Source organism: Acanthochromis polyacanthus, chromosome 7, assembly GCF_021347895.1.
Source record: "Acanthochromis polyacanthus isolate Apoly-LR-REF ecotype Palm Island chromosome 7, KAUST_Apoly_ChrSc, whole genome shotgun sequence".
Lineage (NCBI taxonomy): Eukaryota > Metazoa > Chordata > Actinopteri > Pomacentridae > Acanthochromis > Acanthochromis polyacanthus.
In genome coordinates, this window is record NC_067119.1 from 16,181,467 (window position 1) to 16,208,818 (window position 27,352).

At 42.9% G+C, this 27,352-nt stretch overlaps 1 protein-coding gene across 1 annotated transcript in view; it reads right to left on the reverse strand.

The window, feature by feature from the left end:
* Nucleotides 1-1,120: 1,120 nt before the first annotated feature.
* Nucleotides 1,121-27,352, reverse strand: part of LOC110958495 (zinc finger SWIM domain-containing protein 6) — a 49,022-nt gene continuing 22,790 nt past the window's right edge. Inside the window, exons 2-14 of the mRNA XM_022205061.2 lie at nucleotides 23,714-24,070; nucleotides 21,569-21,717; nucleotides 19,222-19,372; nucleotides 17,449-17,628; nucleotides 16,755-16,925; nucleotides 16,475-16,621; nucleotides 15,604-15,750; nucleotides 14,544-14,804; nucleotides 13,238-13,373; nucleotides 7,963-8,120; nucleotides 7,639-7,802; nucleotides 5,107-5,188; nucleotides 1,121-4,997 (exon numbers count right to left, since the gene is read on the reverse strand). Of these exons, the coding sequence (XP_022060753.1) occupies nucleotides 4,132-4,997; nucleotides 5,107-5,188; nucleotides 7,639-7,802; nucleotides 7,963-8,120; nucleotides 13,238-13,373; nucleotides 14,544-14,804; nucleotides 15,604-15,750; nucleotides 16,475-16,621; nucleotides 16,755-16,925; nucleotides 17,449-17,628; nucleotides 19,222-19,372; nucleotides 21,569-21,717; nucleotides 23,714-24,070 (2,969 nt within the window). The 3' untranslated portion in view covers nucleotides 1,121-4,131. The remainder of the gene's footprint in view (nucleotides 4,998-5,106; nucleotides 5,189-7,638; nucleotides 7,803-7,962; nucleotides 8,121-13,237; nucleotides 13,374-14,543; nucleotides 14,805-15,603; nucleotides 15,751-16,474; nucleotides 16,622-16,754; nucleotides 16,926-17,448; nucleotides 17,629-19,221; nucleotides 19,373-21,568; nucleotides 21,718-23,713; nucleotides 24,071-27,352) is intronic.

Consider the following 27,352-nt stretch of genomic DNA (forward strand, 5'->3'; position numbering starts at 1 on the left):
GTGGTTCCCGCACGCGCACACATTTGAACAAGTGTACACTTACTTGCATGGATACACACATGCATTAGCTTTATTCTTTTCTGTTCTCCACCACACACACACACACACAGTATTTCTCACAGGCAGGCATCCATCACATAACAAATGGACAGTCCTGTCTGGCCTCTGACAGCAGACGGGCGCTTTTGTTGCAAAACCTGACGAATTCCTCAATATCTAAGTGGACACCTCTATGGACAAATGTGGCTCATTAATGAGCGCACACAGATGGACAACATACACACACACACACACACACACACACACACACACACACACACACACACAGACGAGGACTGAGAACTCGTGCTGTGCTAAGTTGCAGTGTGTATACCGGTGTAGCCGTCTGCGCTTCATTACTGTTCACACACAGACAGTTGCAGTGTTTTTGTGTCAATGTTTAATGAGGGGCTGGGAGTCTGGGGACCTTACTGCTGTCAGGAGCTCCTGTAGTCTGGAGCTACCACCTGTTCCCATTCACTCCCTAAAGGCTTTAACACACACATGCGCGCACACACTCGCGTTGAAACACATGCAGACACACACACAGAGGCATGCAAACAAGAAGGAGCACGCACACACACATGCACATGCAGGCCTACACAAACACACACTTGACAAACTACATACACTGATTTAGTCATCCTGTGGCACCACTGTCAATGTTGGATACATGTAAACAGGTTATTGTGGTTGGCTGAGCCTGGCTGCCTGACAGAAGCTACAAAGACCATGGGAATATCAATTGATACATTTCATATTCCTCGTCAGCTCGCCCGAGACGACAGCGTGAAAGTTGCTGCCAGCGAGAGTGATCCCTCCCTGCCTTTTTCTGACACCGCTGTTTGATGGAGATCTGAACCATCCTGACTGATCGGCTCTCGCTGATACGCCAACCAACGCACGCCTTCAAGCTCACAGACCGCGTCCCATAATGATCCATGACAGACTTCCTGAGACAAAAGCGCAGCAGCAAAAAAAAAAAAAAAGAAAAGAAAAAAAAACACAACAAAAAAAAGAAAGTTTCCTGCTTTTTTTCCCGCTTCAGTGTCGAATAAACAGCTTCGAGAGGAAATAAATATACATTTCAAAAAACTAACTTTTATTAAAACAAAAAACAAAAACAAAAAAAAATCAATTATTGACTCATTAACAAGATTATAAAACAGTGATTTAGTTACATAAATAAATTGATATCGGTGTATCAAATCTTAATTTCATAAGCATGTATACATGGGTCATTGTAATAAATAAAATGGGAGAGCAGAAGATTCCTACACAAACAAACAAACAAAAAAACAAAAAAAATGAAATAAAAACAGCTAGAAAGACTCAGAGGAAATTGTTTCTGAAGAGAACAAGAGACACTGGACAACGTATTTTTTTTCCCACCAAACACACGTGAGGAATTGCTTTGTTAAAGCATGAGTTACACAGCCATTCACTTACTAATTAAGGACACTAAAGCTGGGACCAAGGTTGGTTGTCTCTCACCTCTTAGAACGCGTTTGGTTGTTAGATAGATCTTCTGTTTGGTTACTTTAAAGCGTTAAGACAAGGCAAGAGAAAAAGGCTGCTTTTATCTTTAATCAACACAAGATAGAAAAAGATACACGGAAAACGAAAAGAAAAGGAGAAATAAAGGAGAAAAAGGGAAAAAGGCAAGTCATGAGAGGACAGCTGAACATTGCAGAGGAGACACTGGAAATTCTGCAGTGAATGAAAGGAGAACTAAAAATTCTACTGAAGTCTGTGCATAATTAGCAAACGTAAGTCTTGTGGCGTTTCGTGACTGTTAAACTACTCCAGCGATGGTTATATTACTGCACAACCAGGCAGACTTCAGCCATGAGATGTCTTTAAATGCATGTAAGGCTCAACACAAAATGAACGATTTAGTTTTTTTTTTTAAAAAAACAGATTCATCTCCAATTAGCTCCCATATAAAGCACATTATACTGTCCCTCCCCCCCGATAGGATTCCGTGGAAAACTAGGCTAGTACAACAGCTTACATGCATAAGTAAGTACTTTAAGAAATCCTGTATTGTGTTTTCAAACATTTATCGATCAATGGCCTGGAGTAAGTCTACCTCCCTCCCCCTTTTCTATGCTTTAGTCAGCAGGAATGAACAGCAATGTTTCTTTTCTCTGCCGCCACCAATCTGACTCAACCTCCATTTCTGACGAGATCCAGCATCTCGAGTGTGAGCACGTGTGGCCTTGCGATTCCAAAAAAAAACAAAAAAAACAAAAACAAAGCAGTCAACAAGGTCAGTCTAGTCCTTCTGATATGTTCTGTTTGAACCAAAGAGAGAGAGAAATAAAGAAGACAAAAGAGAGAAAGAGATGGAGAGCAAGAGAGAGCAAACTACAGCGGCTTCAAGTATTTCACATTACATAGAATACTCTGTATAAATTAGTTAACATATACTTTCAGATCCTCCATATTCAGACATATACTATGGCATATATACAGAGTACAATAAATGCTCGCTCATGTTGTGTCGTGTTTTCGTCTTTTTCCTTGTAAGTCAGTCGTTCATTTGCTCCGCCTTTTTTTTTTTTTTTCCTGTGTAGAGAAAATCCCTGAGAACGTTCTGGTTGACAATTACTGAAGGTTCCACACAATGAACTATAACAGTAGAAAGTCTAATTTCTATGATTCACATGCACAGAGGGAAGTGACACTGGCCTAGTTTGAAAATACCATACGATGGTGGCTGTCGAGATGAGAGGGGAACGACGTACTGACGCGTCTTCTGAGTGCGTTTGGAGCCAATTTTTTGGATTTTTAGGTGGGGGATGTAAGAAGTACCGATGGCTGGGCAGTGACATACAGCAGAGCCGAGCACAGAAACACTTAGCAGGAATCTGACTCTAAGTAGCCTCATAACCTTGGTCTCACTAGTCAATCCCCCTTTTTTGTAATTAACACTGTCAGCTATCGTAGATGATAACTATCATGATAGCAAAAAAGAAAGCAAAATAACTGGGAGCAGGTTTAATACCGTATCATGAGGTAGTCATCTGCCTCTGGGTTTCTGTTTCAACTACAAAAACGCAACTATATCAGTTATTTAAGTCAAATCTGCGCTTTTGAAAGCCCAAAGTTGTACAACTTTACACTAATGTAGCAATAATACTCTTTGTGTCATCACTGCATGCTGTGTTCTGTGCAGAACAGGTACTCGTTTTTGGAGGTGGGTGAGATTGCAACGATAACAACAACAACACGAGTTAGCTAAGAGCATTGTTGTGGTGCGATGAAGATAATGCCTGGAACCCAGAGAAAACTAATGGCTGCTCAAGTGCTGCTTTTCTGCTGCTGCTGCTTCTGCTACCACTATGTCTGGAGAAATGCTGATGGCGGCTTTATGTCAGTGCTAAACCAATCTGTGCCGAGCCGAGCTAAGCTGTGCAGTGTTGCCCAGTTGCCCACCAGTGAGGGCCTGGACAGAGGGAGGTGCTCTGTGTGGTTTAAAGCCTTAGTTTCTCTTTGAGGATGCCGAGACATTGTTTTTTTTGTTGTTTTTTTTCCTTTTTCTTCATCGTCGTCTTTTCTTTTTTCCGTTTTTACATGAGCGCTATTGTAGAGGGGCTTCAGCCACTTGACAACATGTAACTCAATATACACATTGAAAAAGGGTAAAAAGATGCTTGAAATAATAAAAATTAAAAAAAAAAAGGAACCTAAAAAAATCTTTTTAAAAAAAGCCATTTCACTTTTCATTTTCGTCTCGCACACATGTAGAGAAATACACACAACATTCACAATGTGACAAATTTCCTCTCTTCTGAAAAATAAAAACACTTCTGTACACATAGTAGTAATAATATTATTAATAATAATAATAATAGTAATAATGTTTATAACAATAACAACAGCAAGAACAATAATACCGCAGGTGGCTCTGTTGATTTTTTTGTCATCTTTTCCTTTCTCTTTTTGCTTCATTCTACAAGTCACATCCCTCTTTTTACTTGTCTATTTTTATAAGTCCAAAAGAAGTTCAAAAGGCAGACTCAAGTTAATAGAAAAGTACTAGAGCAGGGAGGGAGGGGAGCTTCTGGCAAACCCCCAGCTTCGCCCTCAGCCGAACCGCTCCCTCACTAGCATCATTAGTTTCTTTTTGCCCTTGTAGATCTGTTTCAGGTTGTCTATGAATTGGGTGAACTGAATGTGTCCGTCGTGAGCCATCATGAAAGTCTCCCGGGCTTTGCCCAGGAATTCGATGAACTCGCTGTAGTGGCGCGGGCTGATGTGCGTGAGCCGTGAGTGCGTGGTGTTGATGTAGGCCCCGATGGTTGCGTCCAGCAGCTGCCTGAGCGGCGCCTTGTCCAGCGACATCAGCTTCCCAGAGTTCCTGCGGCTGTGCAGCGCCGACACCATGCCCGGCGTGGTCAGCGTGCACCGCCGCAAAATGTCAGAGAGCACGGTGGCGCACTTGACGCTCTTGACCACCAGGGGGATGACGGCGGCCAGCTCATTCTTCCCCAGCGAGTGGCTGAGCGCGCAGGCCCACAATACGTCATTGATGGCCGGGTGCGTGTCCTGGTTGTAACTGAGGTTCAGGTGGGCCATGGCTAACGTGGCCAGCTTGTACGCTCTCATCGGGTAACCGCGGTGTTCCATGTAGCGTGCAATAGTGAACAGCTGCGTGTAGCTCATTCCTGTCGCTGCCGCGTCCAGTACAATCTGGTAGGCTGTCTCGAAGGCAATGTGGTCCTTTTCACAGAGTGTAAGAGCAGAGAGGGCGCAGTTCTGGGGGTCCTTCATGGCACACTGCAGCGCCAGGGTGCGAGCGGACGACGCCAGGTTCTCCTGCTGGTGGCAGTCCAGGTGGAGGCGGACGATAGTGCTGTTGGACATGACAGTGGTGGCCACGATACTGGTGGCTTCTGTAGGGGTGAAGAGGGTGAACCAGCTCTGCATGATGCTGTCCAGTGCGTACACACCTGGCAGACAAGGACGGGATGGAAGGAACAGAAATGAGCAAAAATCCTCGGTATCAAGCAAGTCCTGAAACAATTAAACAAACCAAAGCATGCAGCCGGGGTGACTCACCAACTTCAGTGGCACACGTGACCAACCAGCGCACCATCTCTCTCCTCCTCCAGTTTAATGTGGACAGAGTTATTCTCATCACCTGAGCAGGATGGACATCGAAGGAGGAGGGGGGAAAGACGGGTGAGTTATAGAGCAAACATGCACAAAATAAAGCTGCACTACGCAAGTGAAACACATCTGTAATTCAACTAAAACAGTCTCAAAAACACAGAACAACTAATACGCACCTATGTTAACAGTTTAACTCTACAAAATACAGAAACATAAGGACGTTTCTATTCAAAAAGCATCAACTCCAGCCTGAGGTGCACAGAACAAGTAAAAAGTAAGATTGTCATTTGACTCATCTTCAATCCTTCAACCATCTGGACACGTTTAGATACTCAGAAAGCTAAAGGACCCACAAAGTTGCATCTGTAATAATATGGTAGACATCTGATGGGAGTCATAAGGTCCAGTGATTGCTCTGCATGGTTGTGTAATAGCTGTGCAATATGGAGCCATTCTGCAGGAACGACAGCACCCCATAGTGCAAATACTGTTCCCTCATGATGCTCCCGTATTCCAAGATAATAATGCTACCACAACCTTTTAAAAAATTCAGTTTCATGAACGTCGGTGTAAAACGCTTCCACAGAGCCAAAAGATTTCAACATAACAGATCCATTATGATTTCATTCAATAGATTTTATCCTCATTAGCTGGATTTTTTTCCTATAGGAGAACGATCCTGCTACAGAAAGACACTAATTAATAGAATACATTTCTGGGAGTATTACAGCTTACATAGCGAAACAGTGGTCTCACAGGGAGTTGGTTGAGTTAAATGTTAAAGTCATACATACCGATTGTATTAATAGGCATTTTTAACCCAGTGGTGGGGTTAAATGGCATGTAATCTTTTAACAATCACCAAAAATACACCATTTATCAGAGCGAGTTAAACACAAAGAAATCACTGGATTTTTAACTTTCTGATAGTCCATGAACTCATCATGTAAGATGTACACCCAGATAGCAAACTATGGGTGAATCAATGTTGAATCTATGTTGAGACCTAACGTCGAAATTATACAGAAAGCGCAAGGTTGATAAAATGTTGAGTCAGCGTTTGCTTTTCAACCATAAATCGCACTTTACCCAGATAGCAAAAGATGTTAAATCAATGTTGAATTAGGGTTAAGAAGGTTGAATTGTGGTTACGGTTGAAGACTGATGGTTGGATCAACGTTGATTCAACAACATTTTGTCAACATTGAAGTTTGTGTTTAAAAGATACCATTGAATCTACGTTGTATTTTGGTTTAATTAAAATGTTTGACAGGTCAATGTTTAATTAATGTTGAATCTATGTTTGCAAACATGTAATCTATGTAAGCAAACGTTGACTCAACATTTTATCAACCTTGCGCTTTCTGTATAATTTCTACGTTAGGTCTCAACATAGATTCAACATTGATTCACCCATAGTTTGCTATCTGGGCAGTGGTCCCTTGCGGGGCTGAGGTTCCAGAACCTCCCATGATATGCGAAAATCAGCAAAGTAGCGACTTTATATTTATTTGATTATATATAGACATATTTTAACGCTTTATAAACCCTCTCCACACTCTGATAAACCTTTCCCACACTCTTATAAACACGTCCTATGCTCTTAAACACTTCATACACTCTTAAACCTACATAATTTTCGAGCTTTCTGCAATGGTAAGCATCTTCCTCTGGCACTTGGGTTCGGTGACAGAAGCCTTAGAAGGCTCAGAACGCTTGATGGACATCCAGGGCTTGAAATAAATGAAACTTTTTACGAAAATTTCACAAAAAACACAACACCACAGAGCAATGCTATGCGCAACGATCAGACGTCGATGTGAAATGGATGTGAAAATTGCCCAAAACATACCATTCGTATTAAACTAATTTTGCGCTGAGGCCCAACCGAGAAACTATTAGAGACTGAACTGTGAGCAGCAGTCACATGACAAAAAATCTTTTAGGTTGAACTGCAGGCTGGACTTACACAGCAGCCAGCCTAACCCTAACCCACAGACGTGAGAAGTATGGGGGGGGGGGCGGAAATGTAAGCAGTAAAATATCCATAGTATGTAGAGGCATCTGTATTTTCAAGTTTTGATAACACCTGTGGGTATTTGGAGAAATGCTGTACATGCTGAATTTCTTTTTTTAATAATAAGAACAATTTTAACAAACAAGAAAATATTTTTTAAAATCATTTTGTTTAATAATTTTTAATGATTTATGTCATAACAACTGTAATGCTGCTTAAAAGATAGTTTTTACTTCTTTCTACTTTCAGCCATGGTGTTATTTCCACAGATCCTACAGACACTGGGGTCTGGGGTTTAGATGGTTCACATAGGTTTGCTATGAGACTAACTTACTGACATTTGTTTTCATATGGAGGCCTGATGTACACACACATTAAAATTTACAACCTCACAACCTTCAGAAAAACATACAGTTAAACACACAGCAGTCTGACACATAACGCAGGGTGTGTGTGCATACCTGCAGTCCCAGCTCCAGAGAGACTTTGAGAAGTGTGATGTCAGGCAGGCTGTCCATGAGTGTGGCGATCTTGAACGCGTCCTGTGCCAGTTTGAAGATGTGAGAGGAGGAGTGAATGTTTTTCTGGATGGACTCCAGAACCGTCTCCAGCCTGCGACTGTCACCTAGAAAGAATGTGAGCACAGAAATAGTTTAGATTGGGGCAGGGATTGCTGGTACACCTGTATAGATGTGCGTGTGGAGTAAGTTAATAGCATGGACGTTTTTCTGTTCGCAAAATGGAATTATGTTTGTTATCCTGCAAGTTTGAAAGCATATCTGCACCTTTGGCAGCAGTAAGCATGGTGGAGGCCAGCTCACACTGCTGAGACTCTATGTGGCTCAGGGTGAACCAGCGAGGGTAGCGGTTGGGGACTACGGACACGATGTGGTGAGGTCGCGAGAGGTCACCGGACGATGCCGTCGACTCCAACACCGGCAACCTGACGGAGAAACAACACGGAACATGAGATCCAAGCAATAGTCTGCGAAAAAAAACGACATTTTACTCCTCTTAAATTGACTGTTTTTAGGCTACTTCACATGATTAGCTATTTAAAATGAACATTAACCAGTGGATATAAAAGAATGATGTTACGACAAGGAACGCAGCGTAGCAAAGAAATGAGAGATGTTAATCAGTAAGCGGCAGAGAGACACCAAAGGTCTCACAAATCATCAGCATCACAGTGAAACCACTTCTTTCTTCGTACTGTAACAGACGGACAGACAGAAACATTGTACAGACAGAAAAAGTCTTCATTACCAAAAGTGACTTCAAAATGAAAATGTCTTCAGTCATCACGGGGGGATTACAGTTAGCCTATCCCTGCAATTTACTTTCAACCTAGTATTTAATCACCTAGAAACCAAGGTATAATTAGTATTTTCTTCACTCTAATTGGTCATAATGAAGTCAGAGCCGTGCAACACCTGCTAGTGGATGGAGGAGCTTCACTAGTTTCTGTCTCTCATTATAATAATACTGACAGGGCCAAGTCTTCACAAGCACCACGAGCACAACGCGATTACCACTGTGGCCGGCTCATCTACTATTCTGCTTCACTTCTCTTCCCTCCGCTCCCACCTCAGTTTCAAAGGTCTTCTTTCCTTCAGAAGACAGCACAACCTGGCCTTCTCTCAGCCAATCACAAAGCTAATTGAGTCCATGGGGAAATTAAGGAATTCACCTTCCAGCCCTGTAAGGCTGGACACACATCAAACAAATACCAACACACATCAATGAAAAGACCCACAGAGTGTGCACACACACACACACACGCGCTCAGACAGACACACACACCTGCCCTTTTGAAAACACATCAAAGCAGCCTGGTAAAAGCAATGTAATGCTAAATGCCAGTTTCAATTTCAGAGCAAAGTGCATGTGATACTGTTGCCACATGAGTGAAGGCATGCAAAAAAAAAAAAAAACTAGCCTCGTCTTTGCTCAGTTTTTGCCCAAGAGGGCACAAGCGGGGCTCGTCTCTCGGAGAGGGAAGGTGACAAAAACCCAGTCGAGATGCGCACAAGTGTGAACGCTGACACTTGGTGTAAAATGGAGATGTTTGGAAGCCCTAGCAACAGCCGGGTTCATTCCACACACATCTAAAGAGCTGCTAAAAGCTTCCACCACACTGGGGCCTTCTGGAAGATTCCTGGGGTGTAACAAAGCAAAAAAAGCAAGAAGAAGAAAAAAAAGAGAGGGCCCTGGGTAAAGATGGACGCCTCATCAACATTCCTGTCTTTGTTTGGTTTTCACCAGAGAGCCAGAGGCCTCCATTGGATGGGAGCTTGAGAGGCCAGGCCTGCTGAAAAATAGCCTCCTTTAAAATGTTGGGAGTAAAATCAGCGCTGAGCTATTGTTCCACGAGAAGCACAAAAAAAAGTTATGCTCTGAAGCGTTCAACCTAAGCACAAGTACAGTTTATTCCCAGACAGCGGTGCATTCTCTCCAAGCCCCCCCCCCGTAACTACCGCAAAATGGTGCACGCTGGCTATAAACACGATCATCTTCTCGACGCTATAACACTATACAAACTCTCAACTCAGTGTCAAGTGTGCTTAAAACACCAAATTAAACTCATATTTCTTTACAGCGCTGCCATGGCTGGATATAAATGTGTATTATCAATGATACATAAAACACTAACAGAGTGAGCTCTAAGAGGCAATCAATCCCAGTGTGAGTCAGTGGAGGGGGGGGCTTTGGTGTCAAATGGCTCCAGTGGCACTGCAGCACCCTGTCACATCTGAGAGGGACATAGCAATACTAATAGAAATATGCAACAGCAACGTGAGGAGGGAGTCTGCGAAGGACTACAGAAGATAGACCTCATGCGGTGAGGAGACACAGATGGGTACTTGAATATTTATTATTGATGGAATAATAACTGAACCTCATCCTGATGCATTCACGTCCGGACACATGCACATATATAGGAAGAACTAAATGTGCAGTGCAGCAAGTTTGCACAGAAGAAGCAAGACGAAGATGTTGATAAAACGCAGTCCAGCCAAGTTTTTACCTAAATCCTGAGGCCCTTTGGGTTTCTGGTCTGCATCACCATGACTACTGACCTCTTTACCTCGTGCTCCTTTCCACCTCCAACTGTAAACACCCTTCACTTTCGTAATTTATCAAGCACACATCTATCAGCCAAGCGACACATCCGGTGGAAGACCTTTCGTCTATACACAAACTCTGTCAGGATGAGATGTTCAGGACGCCTGACAGCAGGCATCAAGTCATGCATGACCAGAGTGGTAACCCCAGATTTTTACCTTTCAGGGGCCCAGGATGCTTGAACTGACATTTGGTTTAAGTGATGCATTTATTTTCTGCACAACATGAGGCTCATCAAAATGTCATCATAGTCTCGAGAAAATCTCAAATCATCAGCTTCCCGATGATCATCTTCTCAATGGCGTTATATTCAGAATGGTTTAGACTTCTCTTTTATCATTTCTCCTCCTGAGCATATGTGATGGTGATGCGGCTGTTTGAAAACGACTCTATACAGTGAACAAAAGTAACTAGAGACCTACTTATTCTCACTTTATATCACTAAATAGTAAATCCATTGTATGTTTCTGCTGTATTTCAGAGGTAAATTGCATGTTCTAATCCACTACATTTTCTTTAACAGCTACAGTTAATAGAAACTTTCCAGAATGTGGATGTTAACGCAGAGCATGTGAACTACCATGCATGTTTAGACTAAAAGCAGCATAGTGCCATTTAGATATTTATTTATTTTATTTATTTCAGACACAGAAACGGTCCATATAAATGATGATATGATGCATTTGTAATAACTACCCAAGAAAATATGTTATAAATCACTCACAAGGGACATTATAAGGATTTTCAATACTTTAAGTCCTGTCTGGTGCCACCATTTATGTACTTTTACTTAAACGCGTGAACGTATTTGTAATGGAAATAAATGATCAACTATGGATTTGAAAACCTAGTTTTTCCATATGAGCATGTGAATAATCAATATTGAAAATCTGTCATTCTCTATCCAAACGACCAAGTTTAAGAAAAAAAAACAACCATCAGCTACCTGTGAGTATCATTAGTAAAACACCGTCTTGGCTTATCCTCACACTGCAGTCATGATACGCAGCGCCGTATACTCAAAGATTATGGATTATGCAGAGGATCAAAAGGTTGTGGATTACAGCGCAGATCCAAAGTCATTAGCATTGGAAGACTCTGTATCTCATATGGAAATCTCACATGATAACAGGCGGCTGGGATTTGTCTCTTTGGCTTCCAAAGAGTCGAGATAAACGTAGTCTCTGGAGAGGCGACGAGCTTCTTCTTCTTCTTCTTCTTCTTCTTCTTCTTCTTCTTCTTCTGTGGCTGCAGTCAAATTCTGGGCAGCCTGTGAACCAGTAGGCAGCTCCTCTGTTTTTGTGTTGGCCGCTCACACCAAGCCAATCGCGCGGCATATGCTGCGCTCACACACTTTAATTAACCTCATCCAAGGCGCATAAACACACACACACACACACACACACACACACACACGCTTTAAAATACTCTTGTGGATATGCATTTGTGTATGCAGGCAGTCATCTCATTTACAAAAAAAAGCTGTTTTGAGACCAACTGTGACAGAGAGGACAAATCGAGAAAACAAGCAGAGAGAAAAGTGTGTATGGGGGTGTGTGTGCGTGTGTGTGAGTGTAAAAAGAGAGAGAGAGAAGCTTCCTCTCTCTCCTTGTATCAATGATAGTGTTATAATAGGTCCATTAAAATAGCCCTGGTTACTTTACCTCCTCCTCTATATTTAACTGTCCGCCGTCCCGTGGGAGCGGGGAGGTATATGCTATCACATTACACTACGCTACATTACACACATTCATTATCTGCTGAGTAGACACCCCTGGCTCCCAGGAGCACCCATAAGTGGCCATATTATTCTAAATCGCCGGTTTCACACCAAAGGAGCGAGGATGGAGGAAACAAAAGAAGAAGAAGAAAAAAACGGAGAAGGGAAGTAGCAAGGGAGGGAAGGGAGTGGCTGACTCAGGGAAAACAGGTTTGGGACGTGGGTTTTAGGGCCAAGGAGGGGACACAGAGTGGCTCAGTGTGCAACCTTGAAGCCACACTGAGACATCCAAACCATCTCGTTTCGGTTTTGTAAGCGTGTTATTTCAGTTCCTGACGCCTCCTAAGTGGTTAACTGCAGGAAGGTGTAAACCACGTGCCTGTTGTCTTTTTGTTCTCCGTTTGTCCGACTGTGACACATCATGGAACAAGAAGAAGAAACAAACAAACTCACTTTTCATTCATTCACTAATCGTTCGCCAGTCCTGCAGCGACGGACTCCGAGAAGCCCGGCTTTGTGGAAACACAACAAACATCTTCCCCACGCTGCCCTCTCCCTGTTGGCTCGGCATGTGTATGCGTGTGCGCGCATATGTGTGTGTGTGTGTGTGTGTAAATGCGATTCCTCCTCATTACAGCCACACTAATTACACTCTCATTAATGTAATTAATATTCACTGATCCAACTCCCACTAGTCACAACATCAAAACACAGCAGTGCAGACTGATTAACACACATACACATGTACACATTGTCCACAGATGAATACACACAGGAGCTTAATATAGAGAGATCACATGGACGACACAGAGAACCACAAACACAACGGTACCCCCAACTAAACACAAGCATGCACACAGCCATAACACTCTATATGTTTGTATATTTGTCCTTTAAAATCCGCTTTAAATAATCAGGATTCAGCCATTACGGCTTTAAAGCTTTAGGGGAACGCACAACAGTCTGCATGAAAAAGGAGAGATCACTACATATTCTTTTGTAATGTTCAGATTAGCCACTTCAGTCTCCCGGTTTTAGGTGGCAAGCAGTTTTTAAAAGGCTTCAATAGCCCAAATTTAGGGAGGGATTTTTGTATTCCAGTGATCAGTATTAAATTCTTCCAATTAAGATCAATCTAATTTGATTAAGAAGGTTGTGACATCATTACAGCAGCACACACACACACAAGCAAACGTAAATGTAAGCAGACCTACCGCATAGCTCTCAGTGCAATTTTGTACGCCAGTTCAGCGTCGTGAGGTAGGAGGGAGGTGAAGAGATAGCGGGCGAAGGTGTGCATGGGAACACTCTCTCTGTGGACAATCTCTCCAAGGCCAGAGTACGGACCGGCTGCTCAACAAAAGGAAACATACGCACAGAAAATAGGACTGTTCAGTGACGGAAATACAGCGATAAACGAATGATTGATCTCACTGAATCAATACAGTTTATGACTTAAACGCAATAAACAATACATCTTTATATTGTTGCATGCTGATTTGTCTCCTGCACGCTGAGGTGTGACCTATCTGGTCTGTTCCTTTCAGCCAGGAAGAAGCCGAGCCACGCAGCATTAAAACACGCTGTGACGTCAAAAACCATATGGTCGTGTGTGCAGACTTGGCCTCACACTCTCTTCCTTCCCTCCCCCTCTTCCTGCACTTCCCCTCATCTCTGGTGGGTTATTTTAAACCCCAACAGGCTTCTGAGCCACAGACCACATCACACAGTGGCGCGGCTGCAGCCTCCAGGGGCCCGCAGAGGCCTCAGAGCCTGGTGCTCTATTAGAGACGGAGCCAGAGGTGGGTGGTCGCGCCTGGGACGAGGCTGGCCTGGGGTTTGGGTGGGGACTGGACCAGAGTTTGACTGGGCTGGGCTCTCCAGGATGTGCCACCATCCCCCTGCTCCTTCTCTCCTTCCCACAACCAAAACCCATTCTGTTCCAGCTCCAGTCCTGTAAATGTACACACTGTTGTGTGTGCACGCATAAGTGTGCTGACACAATACCCCTGGTGTTACTGTGTAAAGAGCTCATTTTGGTCTGGCCCAGGGCAGCTCAGCCTCTATTTGCACCACAAAATGAAAGGATAATAAATAGTGAGACAGAGTCAAATGTGCTTTTCCTCTTTTAGCAAGAATGTGTAGGCTCCCGGTGTGTGGGAGGTGGATGAAAGACAGGGAGGAGGTGTGTCTATGTGTGTGCATCTGTATGTGTGGAGACTGCTGGGAAATGTAGTGAAATACATGTTAAACAGATTGCATTATGGAATGCTTTTCAAACAGCTTTACAATTTGCCCCTCATTCACGCACACAGTCATGGTTGTGGAGCCGCCTGCCTCCCCCACCCTCGAGAGCAACTTGATGCTCAGTATCTTGCCCAAGGACGCTTCAACATGTGGATGGGAGGAGCTTGGGACTGAATCTCCAGCCTTGTGCATAATGGACAACCCGCTACACCACCTGAGCCACAGCCGCCCGAGAATGTAAAGAAAAAAGGACAAATCTGGCAGCTTCCTCACCCTCCAGCAGAAAGACGGCCTGTTTACGGAAGATTTTGACCAAGGAGTCATCCAGTTCCACTTCCTGCAGCTTGGCCAATAGCTGCTCTTCGTTGCGACACACTTTTTCTTGAGCATACAGCCCATCAGGCATCACCCGCTGCTGGCCTAAGCCAATCAGAGCCGTCTCCACCGCCAGCGCCACGTACGATTCGCCGTCTCCCAGCAATCGCTGCACGGGCATTCGTTGGAGGTCTGCTCGGCTTACAACGCTGGAGCAGTCTGTGAAGAAGACGGAGAAGAGAGAAGAGGACACGAGGCAGATTAGAGGTGAGAAGTAAGGTAGCATGAAGTGGTCATGAACGTCTCTGAGGGTTTGGACGTCAGATGATTCCGTCTCCTGCGTCAGGCACAAAATGCAGGTCTAAATTGATGACCACCCCCCAAAAAAAGATCAGCGCCTCAGGAGCATTCCTCTGCTCAATGCTCTACCTCAGAGGAGAGGGCTATTTCTGTGAGCAGAGGAGGCAATGAGGGACAGAGCAATCACAGAGCGTAGGAGAGGAGAATTTAAAAAGCATGAGGAGGCACGATGAGATAAGACAAAGAGACTGGCGGTGAAGCTCCATTTAAACTATGCTTTCCAACTACGTGTTCTTCATCTGTATTCTTATTATGGGGCTACATTGATTTAAATAACTACACTGCAGTGCAAATCAGGCACTTTTTAATCCCAATCCAAAAATTAAACCCTGGGAATGGTACACATCAAGTCAGAAACAAAACTGCACAAATATGCAAGTGCCTTCTGAGCCATGTTACTTTTGCATAATTCTATATTTTTTATATATGGAAGTTATGCTGCCCCTGTATACAGCATGTTATTATACAACATCCGCAATGCCATACATATCGCATACAAATCACATAGTGCAAGGATGTGGTCCTGAGAAAATATATGCTAAAGACAGTATGAGCTTTTCAGATTTGTGTTGGCTTAGAATTTGTTTCATGGCTCCATTTAAGTACACATGTGCATTTGTTTTTATTCACAACGCCAGTAACTGTAAGCCAGCACTACCTGAGAGGTCTAAGCAGGTGTTGGAGCCCTCCTCGCCCGCTCGTCCCGACTCTGTCAGGGTGCTGAACAGAGTACCGATGGGATCCAGAGGGTGTCCCACCCAGCCCTCCATGTTGGTTATGGAGGTGTGGCCTTTATGGAGCAACTCTGAGCAAAGACAAAGCAGATAAAGACCCAGTTAGTCATGCAGCACTTGTTTCGCTTATCTACTGGCAATTAGTTTTTCCGGCTTAAACAGATGTGATAAGTTTCTTTAAATTCTGATCAAACATTCTGTACGTTATACAAATCAGCAGCCTCGGCATAATGAACATAGATTGCTCTGACAAAGACATACATGCGTACAAAATGCCACTATCTGTTTCTGCCTGTTATTAACTGCCCAGCAGCGCACCCTTTTTGCCCTCCCATTCCTCAAAATCCCACCCTCTCTTCCTTCTTCCACCCTGGATGGCACAAGGCTATGGAAACCAGAATAAACAGATTTAACAAATGCAGAATGTGACAGAGCATATCTCTATTGTTAATGTTAACAAAGTTCGAGTGGTCATCGGATCTAAAAATGCAAATGTTCTTTAAAATTTTGAAAAATTAATAAACTATTGAGATGTTGGGTATGAAACTCAGAACCTAAAAGGCTTCATGTCTGCATAATTCTGCATGAATCTAGATGAAGTTTTACTTGATTCTGGTTTTACAAAAGGCACGATGGGTCTTCAGATAAAGTATGAATACATATACATTTGATGTTGCTCTTTCATTTTCCTTGAGCTTTTCAACAGTATTTCATATGAGACAGATGCAGGCTGATGCTGTTTTGTGATAACGTTTAAGGCACTGAAACTTTAAGAATAACAGAATCTGGTCTCACCTTTCTTGTGCCGGCGAAAGTGCTCCAGTTGTCTTTGCTGTTGCCTTCGTAACGTGTTCACTACAGCGATGGCCAGTCGGAGAGCTTCTCTGGGGTAACCGTGGGAACGCAGGGCATCCACCCTGGCGCAGGCCGTTGGCACATGTTCTGAGTAAAAAAGGCAAAGTTTTAACCCCGACATTCTCCCTTCAGCTGCAAGGCATTCTCGGTCCAACTTATTGTGTATAAATAACTGCTCTGACACATGTGCTCGCTCACACCTACATACGCATAGACTCACCATGCCATAAGGGCCAACCACGTGAGTCGAAGAGGGAGCCCTCCTGGTTGTCATGGTAACAGTAGTTGGCATAGAGGTCACTGGCGATAATGTGCTGGAGGTGTCGGTCCTGCCAGTGCAGGTCACAGGCCTCAATGGCTCGCGTGAACACCGTCCTGTGGGGGCGCATCTCTGCAGAAGAAGGAGGAGGAGGAAGAGGAGTGAGAGGATTTTTAATGCTACATCATCTTCATGTGGTGAGAAACAGGCGCGCAGGGCCCACATGCAAGGGTGTCTGGTTGCTTTTTTGTCTTAAAAGCCCTAATATTTTAATATCAATCTCTATCTTATTTTTCAAGCATTAGCATAATAACTGTAAACAAACATAACCACCACCTAGAAGATTGGCAGCCTGAACTGGCTTCTACACCACAGAAAATCTGCCCGGGTGGTTTTAAAGGAAGAGAGCCACTGTTGTGGTGTAATCTGAGTGTAAGCTTTGAGAGTAAATGGTCTGCATTGGAAAAAATAGACTTGTTGATCATTCTAATTAAAGCATAAACAAACGCTTGCAGAATCTTCTCTGCACAATAGATGGAGGCTGGGCTGCTGATGCCTGCAGTTACTACATGCAGCACCTCTCACTTCTCAGCTGTGAGATACGTTGCTACAAAGTATGTTATTGACAGACATACAAAACTTGTCAATCTCTGACCTTGGTTGCCATGGGCACCCTGAGGCAGTGAGTGGGTGAGGTTGGGCAGCTCGTTGCCGTGGTTACCATCCTCCCAGGGGCAGACGTCCACGCTGTTCCATCTGCGCAGCTGGCGCAGCCACGATGACTTCTGCTCTGGTTTACAGTGGGGGTTCAGTACGATGCACATCCACAGGGCACCTGGACACGCACAGCACCAGCGTTAACACACACATACAGACTGACTTCAGTTATCTGCCCCACTTCCCAATTTGTGACAATGCTGGTGAGTCATACAATGCAGGAAAGTGAATCTTTTGAGATTTAAAATATCCTAAATACATATATCGCGCAAGATCGAAAGCTGGAGGCAGTTTTCCAAGATATAAAACATCATAACATTGTTTCTTGTTCTTTCAGAGCACAGTGTTTTTTTGTGCTGCCGCCATCTTGCGCTGGAATACAAAAGTCTGTGAAAACACAGAACTTAACTAGTCCAGAGGCAACGCTGACTGCACACACATCATTTTGGAGTAAATTGGAACAAACAGAATATGAAAAGTGGCTACGTCTCTGGGGATACAAGCGCATTCAGGGATTTTACTCTCAAGACTGCTGGAGATATGTACAATGCACAGTGTGTGTGTGTGTGTGTGTGTGTGTGTGTGTGTGTGTACAGATGTATGAGTGCACGGGCAGAGGGAGTTTGGGAGAAAGGACGGAGACAAGGACGGAGACAGAATATGAAGAGAGAGGAAAAAATACAAAAGGTGCAGAACAGAAAGAGAGCAGGAAAAAAAGGGGGGAGAAGAAAATGAAATGGGAGCGGAGATGATTTGGACAAGGAGACATGGGTGAGGACAAGTGAATGAGGCATGGCTTTGTGTCTAGAGGAGAGGAGTAGCTGCAACTCAAAGAGGAGAAAGACAAAAGAGAGAGAGAGAGAGAGAGAGAGAGAGAGAGGGAGAGAGGGAGAGAGCGGCGCCGAGAGGCAGCATTCACCACACATCAGGGGGAGTGATAAGGACTTGGGAAGAAGGGTTTGAAGTGTGGACTTCAAAGAGACCGTACACACACTTCCAAAAATACGTGGGATTGAAACAGATGAGATCACTGCGCTGTCCTCACAAAGTGCAGAACAAGACCAAAGGGAGAAAACGAACATCATCATCAACAACAGCAGCGGCAGCATCAACCGAGATATTAGAGGCAAACAACAAAGACAGGAGACAACACGACTGCTGTCCTGGTGACAGGCCTGTTGGTTTTTGTGGTTTGTGAGGAAGCGTTCTGCTGTAGGTACAGTACGTCTGTCAAAGGAACTACACACAGTATCAAACCAAACAAGTGCATGGTGAGCAGCACTCTGTCACATCAACTAAATATATAATGTGAAGTGTTTGAAAACATTGCAGAGGTTATAATATTTGGGGTTTTGATGAGGCGCGATGTGCCGCATTAAACAGTTTGTAATTCACAAAGACGCGCTCGGTGAGCTGCCAAACTTACAGTCGCAGCGAGAGGGAGAGACTGTGCTGTTAGTGTGTGTGTGTGTGTGTGTGTGTGTGTCTGCGAGTGTGTGCCTGTGTGGGCTTTCTTGGACACAAAGGACAAATAAACAAAGAAATATGCGCGTGCCTTTGTGTCAATGTCTGGGTTCGATCACCCGCCTTGCTAAATCTGTCTGCGCCTGTGTGCACAGTGAAGAAGATCTGTGTGTTTGAATGTGTGCACATATAGGACAGTACGTGTGTGTGTGTGTGTGTGTCTGTGCGGTGTGTTTTTCCTCCTCACCCAGCTCGTCCCAGAGCTGTCTGTACTTGTCGGTCATGGTGGTGCCCTGCTGTCTCCACAGTGCCAGCCGAGGGTCGGCCATGAACTGTTCTGTGATCAGTGTTAACATCCTCGCTCCGTTGGAGTCACGCATCTTCAGCATCTCCCTCACCTAGAGGGGGAGACGGGGGGGACAGGCCCGCACATATGTAGTTTATACCAACAGATGCACACAGAGCAGTGAGGACACAAACACCAAACGGCTCTCACACAAGTAGAACGACATGAGATACACAAGCATGCATACAATGAGAAAATTAAATAAAAACGTATACGGAATTTCAATTATGAAATTGCAACTACACGTACAGGGAATGTGACTTGGTGCTTTGGTGCAAAATAACAGTAAAACAGTAACATAAAGTGTTCTATGTATTTTTAACATTTCACAATTATTTATAAATGCATTTATTATCAATGCCTCTTACATTTTATGATTTTATCTGTGATCTAGGTGGTGAGATGCTGCATAAAATGATACTAGATACACAAACTGAGCGTTGAACTGAGCTGAATGGAATTTAATTGCAAAATATCGTCAAAAAATACTGGTTACATGCATAAACACTTCCTTACACACCTCACAAAGCACGTCCAAACACTTTAAATAGACAGACCAATATCCGCCTGCCTAGGTTATATTTATCTCCCAGTTTGTCTACTGAAAATAACACAGTCAACGTTCCATAACATGAAACTTTCACGGTCAAATCAATTTAACCTGTATCTGACTATTAAAATGCACAAAGTATGACTGGAACTAGTAAGGCTGAAATCTTGTGACAAAATTCCTCTCACTCCATCCTCAGGTTTTTCTTAAACGCTGTTTTAAAAGCTTGCCTTTGCTTTTAATTTAAATCTTGACTTGGAAAATCAATCTCTATTCAGACTAGTTTTATGACCTCCAAATAGTTTTGGTGCTTCATTTAACGTTGGAATATTCTTCAAAACTAGAGGTCACAAAGACAAATCCAGTCACTTAGACACAATGTGGTTCGGGAAGGTTAAATATTTCCAGTATTTACTGTTGAAGTTTGTCAGCATATTATTCTGGATGTTTAAAAAAAAAAGAATGAAAATCCAATTTGGTGGGGAAAAAAATCAATAACAGAAAAATATGTGGAATAAAACATTTGCAGTAACAGTAATTTAGCAATTTATTTTTTTCCTGTTCTGCTGCACACCCAGCAGCTGCAGTTTTTTTTTGTTTGTTTTTCCTTCACTTTCTCCAGAAGATTTTCTGAAGCTGTGCTAATAGCAAGAGGGACTCGTTTATTGTAAAAGCACGGTGGTCAGCATCTTCTTGGAGCAGGAAACATTACCAGTCTTTGGGTGTGTGAGGGAAAAGAAAATCCAAGTAAACACCAGTTTAAAGTACTTGAAAAATGGGGCTATTTTTCTGTAAAAACAAGCGGCAAGAACAGCAAACAGTGACGCTGAACTTTCACACCAACACCGTGGCATTCATGTGAGCACAAATAGTGTGTTTTGTGACTCGCTGGAGACGAGAGGAGACAACATTTATTCATAAACATACACACACACAGACACACCAGGAAAATTCCACAGATGCAGGCACACTTACAGTAGATTCAGCAATGCAAATAGAGTAAGTGTGTTTTCATGATTTGAAGGGCAGCTCTGTGGAACTATAAGTGTGTACATGAATGTGGGCGTGCGAGTGTGTATGCGTCCGTACACGTATATGTGGCTGTCTGTGGGAGTGTGTATGCGCGCTGAAAAGAATATAACAGGCAACAAAGAGCATGAAGCCGAGAGATATTCTAAAAGCCGCGCAGGCTGGATGATAATGGCCTTGGCTTGCAGTCTTTACATAGCACACAACGCATTAATGCCGGCCTAGCTCTCCCACTGTAATACCAGGAAACAGAGAGGACCGCACATCTCTCATGTAATCATTTAATCATGGCGGCAGAGCGGCATACAGTGCACGCTTTTCCCTCTTTCTATACCTCTTTCTTCTCTCTTTATCTAACAGTTTCTTTCCCTCCCGCAATTAGCTCGAGCGAAGAGACAGCATGCCCTTTAACGTGTGTACATTATCTTCCCAATCCCGTTTCTTAAGGGAATAAAAGATAATACAAGCGCACTCGACACAGAGGGGGGAAACATTTATTAAAAGGACGTGATGAAGCTGCATTTGTGTGCAAGAAATAAACAGAATGAGAGAGGTTATAGAGCTACAAGGAGAGAGCGCGCTTGTGGCCGTGACCGACAGGGCTGCTATGTGCTGTATGCGTGTTGTTATGTTCTGTATGTGCGTGAACGAATGTTCCTGGGTCCCGACCTTGCTGAAGAGCAGGTTGAGCTGCTTGCCCGAGCCGTGGTATCCTCCCTGGGACAGGAAGAGCTTGACTTGCTCCTGGACCTGCTCCTCATCCAGATGCCAGCAGTTCTCATCGTCCACACTGGCTCCTGCTGTGGGGTCCGGGGCCCCTACAAAACACATGCATACAGATATGTTATCTGAGCCTCGGGTGGCTGTGTTCTCTGATTAAAAATATGGTGTTGTTGGTATAGAGTAATTAGAATGATATAATTGGAAGATAACATGCTGGATTTTGTGATGGCAATCAGTTCTTTTTTTTTAATTTTATTCCAGAAAATTGGATGGATGGGAGGCATTATTAGCACAACAACCACAGTTTAAACCTAAGTTTAACCTAAACAAAAAGACCCCTTAAAAATACAGGTGATGGAAAAGACTTACCGTAGAAAATCTGAGTTTTTCCTATATGGAGGAAATTTTGCCAGTCCCTAAAGTGGTTCTATGTGCCCCCATCCCAAAGAAAAAAACCCGATAATATATAAAATGGTAAGAATTAATCATTAACCCTCCTGTCGTCCTGACCCGACCCATTTTAAAGTTTTAAAAATGTGGAAAACATATATATATATATATATATATATATATATATATATTATTATTATTATTATTATTATTTTCACAGTGAAAACTTCCACATTTTCTAAATTTTTTAGGAAATTTTTTAACATTTTTTGGTGGAAAAAAACAAATTAAAAAAATGTTGAAGAACATTCAGAAAAAAAATCAACCAAAATCCAGTGAATTTCACTGTCAAATTTGGGGATTTTTTATTTTTTTAAAAATTAAAACTTTTGAGGGAAACTTTTCAGGATTTTTTCTTCGTGAAGATTTTGCAAATTTTTATAAATTTGGGGAAATTTTTTCTAAATTTTTGGACTTTTTTCAGACAAGGCAACAACATTTTTTGGTAAGGCCAACACAAGGGTTAAAAAACGATTTTGTTAATTGGGGTTTCATGTCTTAAACATCATATGCATTTTTGTTTATCAAAGCATCAGAAAAAAAAAGGAAAATGCACATATTTCTGTCAAATAAGGCGACACAGACTCAGCTGCCTTTACTGGCGTGCACAGTCACCCTTTCAAAGGCCAAATGTGAGGCTGGAAAAACCCTGACAATGTTACTTGCTTTTCAACACCTTTCAGGACGTTTATTTGTGTCTTCAACTGCAACAACCTCCTGCATGTACATTACTCGTGTTGGGTGCAGCAATATGTAACATTACATTTACAAATTATGTTCTAAAACCTTTCAGTCATTTGATCGTGACACTAAACTAATAGGCTGCCACTGCGGTTTAATACAAATATTATTAATATAGCAGAATTTCACGCAATCTACCCTCTTCCATTAATACTATCCTCAGTTTTTTCAAATAGGAAAGCAACTAAAAGCAAAACTAAGCAAATAATCCATTACTTGTCATCACAGAGTTACAATTTTGATGCTGCTTTCAAACATTTACCTGACCAAATGTATTAACATGTGCCCCGTTACTTGTTCATTCTAATTCTGATAAAGCATAAAGGTAAATACATACACACATGCAAAGTTATCGAATTACGACAGTTCTCTTTCTACTCAGAAATCTGTGTGTCTGCTGTTGTTTTCTTCTTTCCCCTTTCTCAGTTTCCTCATATGTTTCCTTCCTCTGAGTCTGTTTCCTGTCCGCCTGTATTTTGGACATCTCTGCATGACCTCTTTTTGCCTCCTTTATCACCGCTTCGGGGCTACAAAACAGCGCCTCTGACAACACACGCAGGCTTTTTCATACCTTCTGTGTTCACCGGTATCTCTTTCCGTGTTGTTTACCTTCTGATCTGTTTGAGGGAAGCAGCGAGTACAGTATCGATAACAAGAGATATGCACCTTTCTTATCTCTCCACGAACCTCTTCATCTCTGCCTCTCAGAGGTAAAGAACGGGTCTATAGTGTTGATTAGAGACACAGAGTCTCTCCTTTACAGTCTGGAGCTCATTAATGAGTAACATTGATCCCGCCACACTTTACCTTCATCACACAGTCAATACCTATGCGTGTAGAGGCAGGAAGACACACTTAGAACCTGCACGCTCATGTGACCTTACACACACGTTTCCTCACCGTGAACCTGGTTGATCTCCGAGTTCTGCGACAGAATCTCGTCGGCCAGCTTCTGAGCGGTGGGCAGCACCTCTGTGTGGTGGACTGATATCAGGTACTGGACAAACTTCTGCAGCTGGTCTCTGCTCATCTGGAACAGGGTTTCTGAGATGGGCAGATGCAGTTTGACCTGCTCGGGCTTCCGTACTCTGTAAAGCGAAAGCGCCACTACATGGGCGCAGTAGAAGATGTCTTTGTTTCCGCAGGTGCACGTTACGGCCGTGATCTTGCAGCGGTCGAAGCTGACGCTGACGCTGCACACAAGCTCCGGGGACGAGGGTGTGGCGGGATCCGTCACCGTGCCGCTCAGATGGAAACCTGAAAAAGTGGGAGAGAGAAGAGAAAATTACCATTTCATTCATTGTACACACGTGGACAAAATTGTTGGTACCCCTCAGTTAAAGAAGGAAAAACCCACAATTCTCACTGAAATCACTTGAAACTCACAAAAGTAACAATAAAAAAAATGTATTGAAAATTAAATAATCAAAATCAGCCATCACTTTTGAATTGTTGATTAACATAATTATTAAAAAAAACAAACTAATGAAATAGGGCTGGACAAAAATGATGGTACCCATAACTTAATATTTTGTTGCACAACCTTTTGAGGCAATCACTGCAATTAAACGATTTCTGTATTTGTCAATGAGCGTTCTGCAGCTGTCAACAGGTATTTTGGCCCACTCCTCATGAGCAAACAGCTCCAGTTGTCTCAGGTTTGATGGGTGTCTTCTCCAAATGGCATGTTTCAGCTCCTTCCACATATGTTCAATGGGATTCAGATCTGGGCTCATAGAAGGCCACTTTAGAATAGTCCAACGCTTTTCTCTCAGCCATTCTTGGGTGTTTTTGGCTGTGTGTTTTGGATCGTTGTCCTGTTGGAAGACCCATGACCTGCGACTGAGACCAAGCTTTCTGACACGAGGCAGCACATTTCTCTCCAGAATGCCTTGATAGTCTTCAGATTTCATCGTACCTTGCACACTTTCAAGACACCCTGTGCCAGATGCAGCAAAGCAGCCCCAAAACATTACTGAGCCTCCTCCATGTTTCACCGTAGGGACAGTGTTCTTTTCTTCGTATGCTTGGTTTTTGAGTCTATGAACATAGAGTTGATGTGCCTTACCAAAAAGCTCCAGATTGATCTCATCTGTCCAAAGGACATTCTCCCAGAAGCTTTGTGGCTTGTCAACATGCATTTTTGCAAATTCCAGTCTGGCTTTTTTATGAGTTTTTTTCAGCAGTGGTGTCCTCCTTGGTCGTCTCCCATGAAGTCCACTTTGGCTCAAACAACGACGAATGGTGCGATCTGACACTGATGTACCTTGGCCTTGGAGTTCACCTTTAATTTCTTTGGAGGTTGCTCTGGGCTCTTTGGATACAATTCCAACGATCCGTCTCTTCAATTTGTCATCAATTTTCCTCTTGCGGCCACGTCCAGGGAGGTTGGCTACTGTCCCGTGGGTCTTGAACTTCTGAATAATATGAGCCACTGTTGTCACAGGAACTTCAAGCTGTTTAGAGATGGTCTTATAGCCTTTACCTTTAAGATGTTTGTCTATCATTTTTTTTTCGGATGTCCTGGGACAATTCTCTCCTTCGCTTTCTGTTGTCCATGTTCAGTGTGGTACACACCTTTTCACCAAACAGCAGGATGACTACTTGTCTCCCTTTAAATAGGCAGACTGACTGATTATGAGTTTGGAAACACCTGTGATGTCAATTAAATGACACACCTGAGTTAATCATGTCACTCTGGTCAAATAGTTTTCAATCTTTTATAGAGGTACCATCATTTTTGTCCAGGCCTGTTTCATTAGTTTGTTTTTTTAAATAATTATGTTAATCAACAATTCAAAAGTAATGGCTGTTTTTGATTATTTAATTTTCAATACATTTTTATTTATTGTTACTTTTGTGAGTTTCAAGTGATTTCAGTGAGAATTGTGGGTTTTTCCTTCTTTAACTGAGGGGTACCAACATTTTTGTCCACGTGTGTACATCATATGTAGCGGCATTCTTTACTACTTCACATCTTCAGTCTGTATTTAGAGCTGATTGTTAGTTGAATACCAGAAAATGAACGTTGAAAAAATCATTTCTCAAGAAAAACTACCAAAATATCACTCACACTCTGAGTTCTATAATGGGCTCTATTCACTATTTTCTGTTTTTCTTGATGGCAGCAACACTTAACCTCTTTGTTCTGCTCATACAGAATTTTTGTTTGTAAGTTTCACCTTGAGCTGACTGTTAAAAAAAGAAAAGCAGTTTAACTATTCTCACATAGCTAGACCATTCTGCAGCAGAGAATAGTCTGGTTGTACTTCACTATCATTCTGCTAAAGGGGGTGAAACATTCTGGATTGTTTGCATTTCTTTAACCCAATCACATTTGCATTGAGTGAGGCTGAGCGAAGTATGCACCAATGCCGTTTCCTCAAAATAGGACCAGAGTTATTGTCTTGGTGGAACCTTTGCACGCAGTGAGGCTCGTAGGGATGCCTTAATGAGTGCTCCTAATCCTCTGCAAAACTATCATTTTTCAGTGTGGTAGCTTGCTAGCTGGAGTTTTTTGTTGTTCTTTCCTGTATGTAACGTGTAGGAGAGAGGCGAAAGCTGTGTGAAATGTGCGGCTTACACCCGGTGAGTCAGACTAAGGTTAAACCGATCACTAAATAAGACAGCAGTAATAACAAGCCACTTGTCTCCATACAGAGGCAACAGCTGGAAGTTTTGCTCCAACATCTATTAAGGAGAATTGGATCACTTGATTTCAGCTCACTGAATGCGCCCTTTAGAAAATTATATAACGGAGCAAATCGTGAAAAGAACGAACACACTCAGGTTGGCCACAGTCACCTGCCAAAAGCCCTGTGCTCTCTTATCATGAGATATGATCAGGACCAGCTGCAGTCCACTGCTATGACTCTGAGTGAGAGTAAATGAGCTTGACAGAAATCTAGATGCAGGAAGCCGGCGATCCACGGCAAGAGGAATTGAGAGAGAGAGAGATGGGGAAGTGAGCAGCGAGCACGACTGTTCCACTATGAATTATACAGCCTCTTGTTTGAATATAATGTTTGATCTTGTCCTGACTGCGCCATCCGGAGGCGTGGCTTGTCATTATACGAGAATGAATATGAATGAGCCAGGTGGGGTCCCCGGCAGTGGCCTAAAACACACACTCATGAGCATATGAAAGAGACACACGTGTCTGCGCGCACGGTGAGACACAGCATGAGATCATGCATTTATTAATAATGGGAGTGGTTAAGAGACAAGGAGAGTAGCTTATGAATGCATTTATGTGCTCAGGAGAGATCTCTGAAATTCATGTGTCCCCGGCAAAGGCATACATATCTTTAATATGTTTATCAAAGGGGCAGACTTCGCTGTGATATCAAGCATGTATTAACGCCTATATCAAAGTGTTTTCTATGCCTCCACATTAGGCAAGAAGGGAGGGGCAGGAGCTGAATATTTCATAGGATATAGATGGAAATGGGTTATAAAAGCAAGCCAAACAGAGGTCAGGTCAAAGTAGCTTTCCTTCCTCCTTTTGTGCTGAAGAGGGGCAGTTAGAATGCAGGTAAA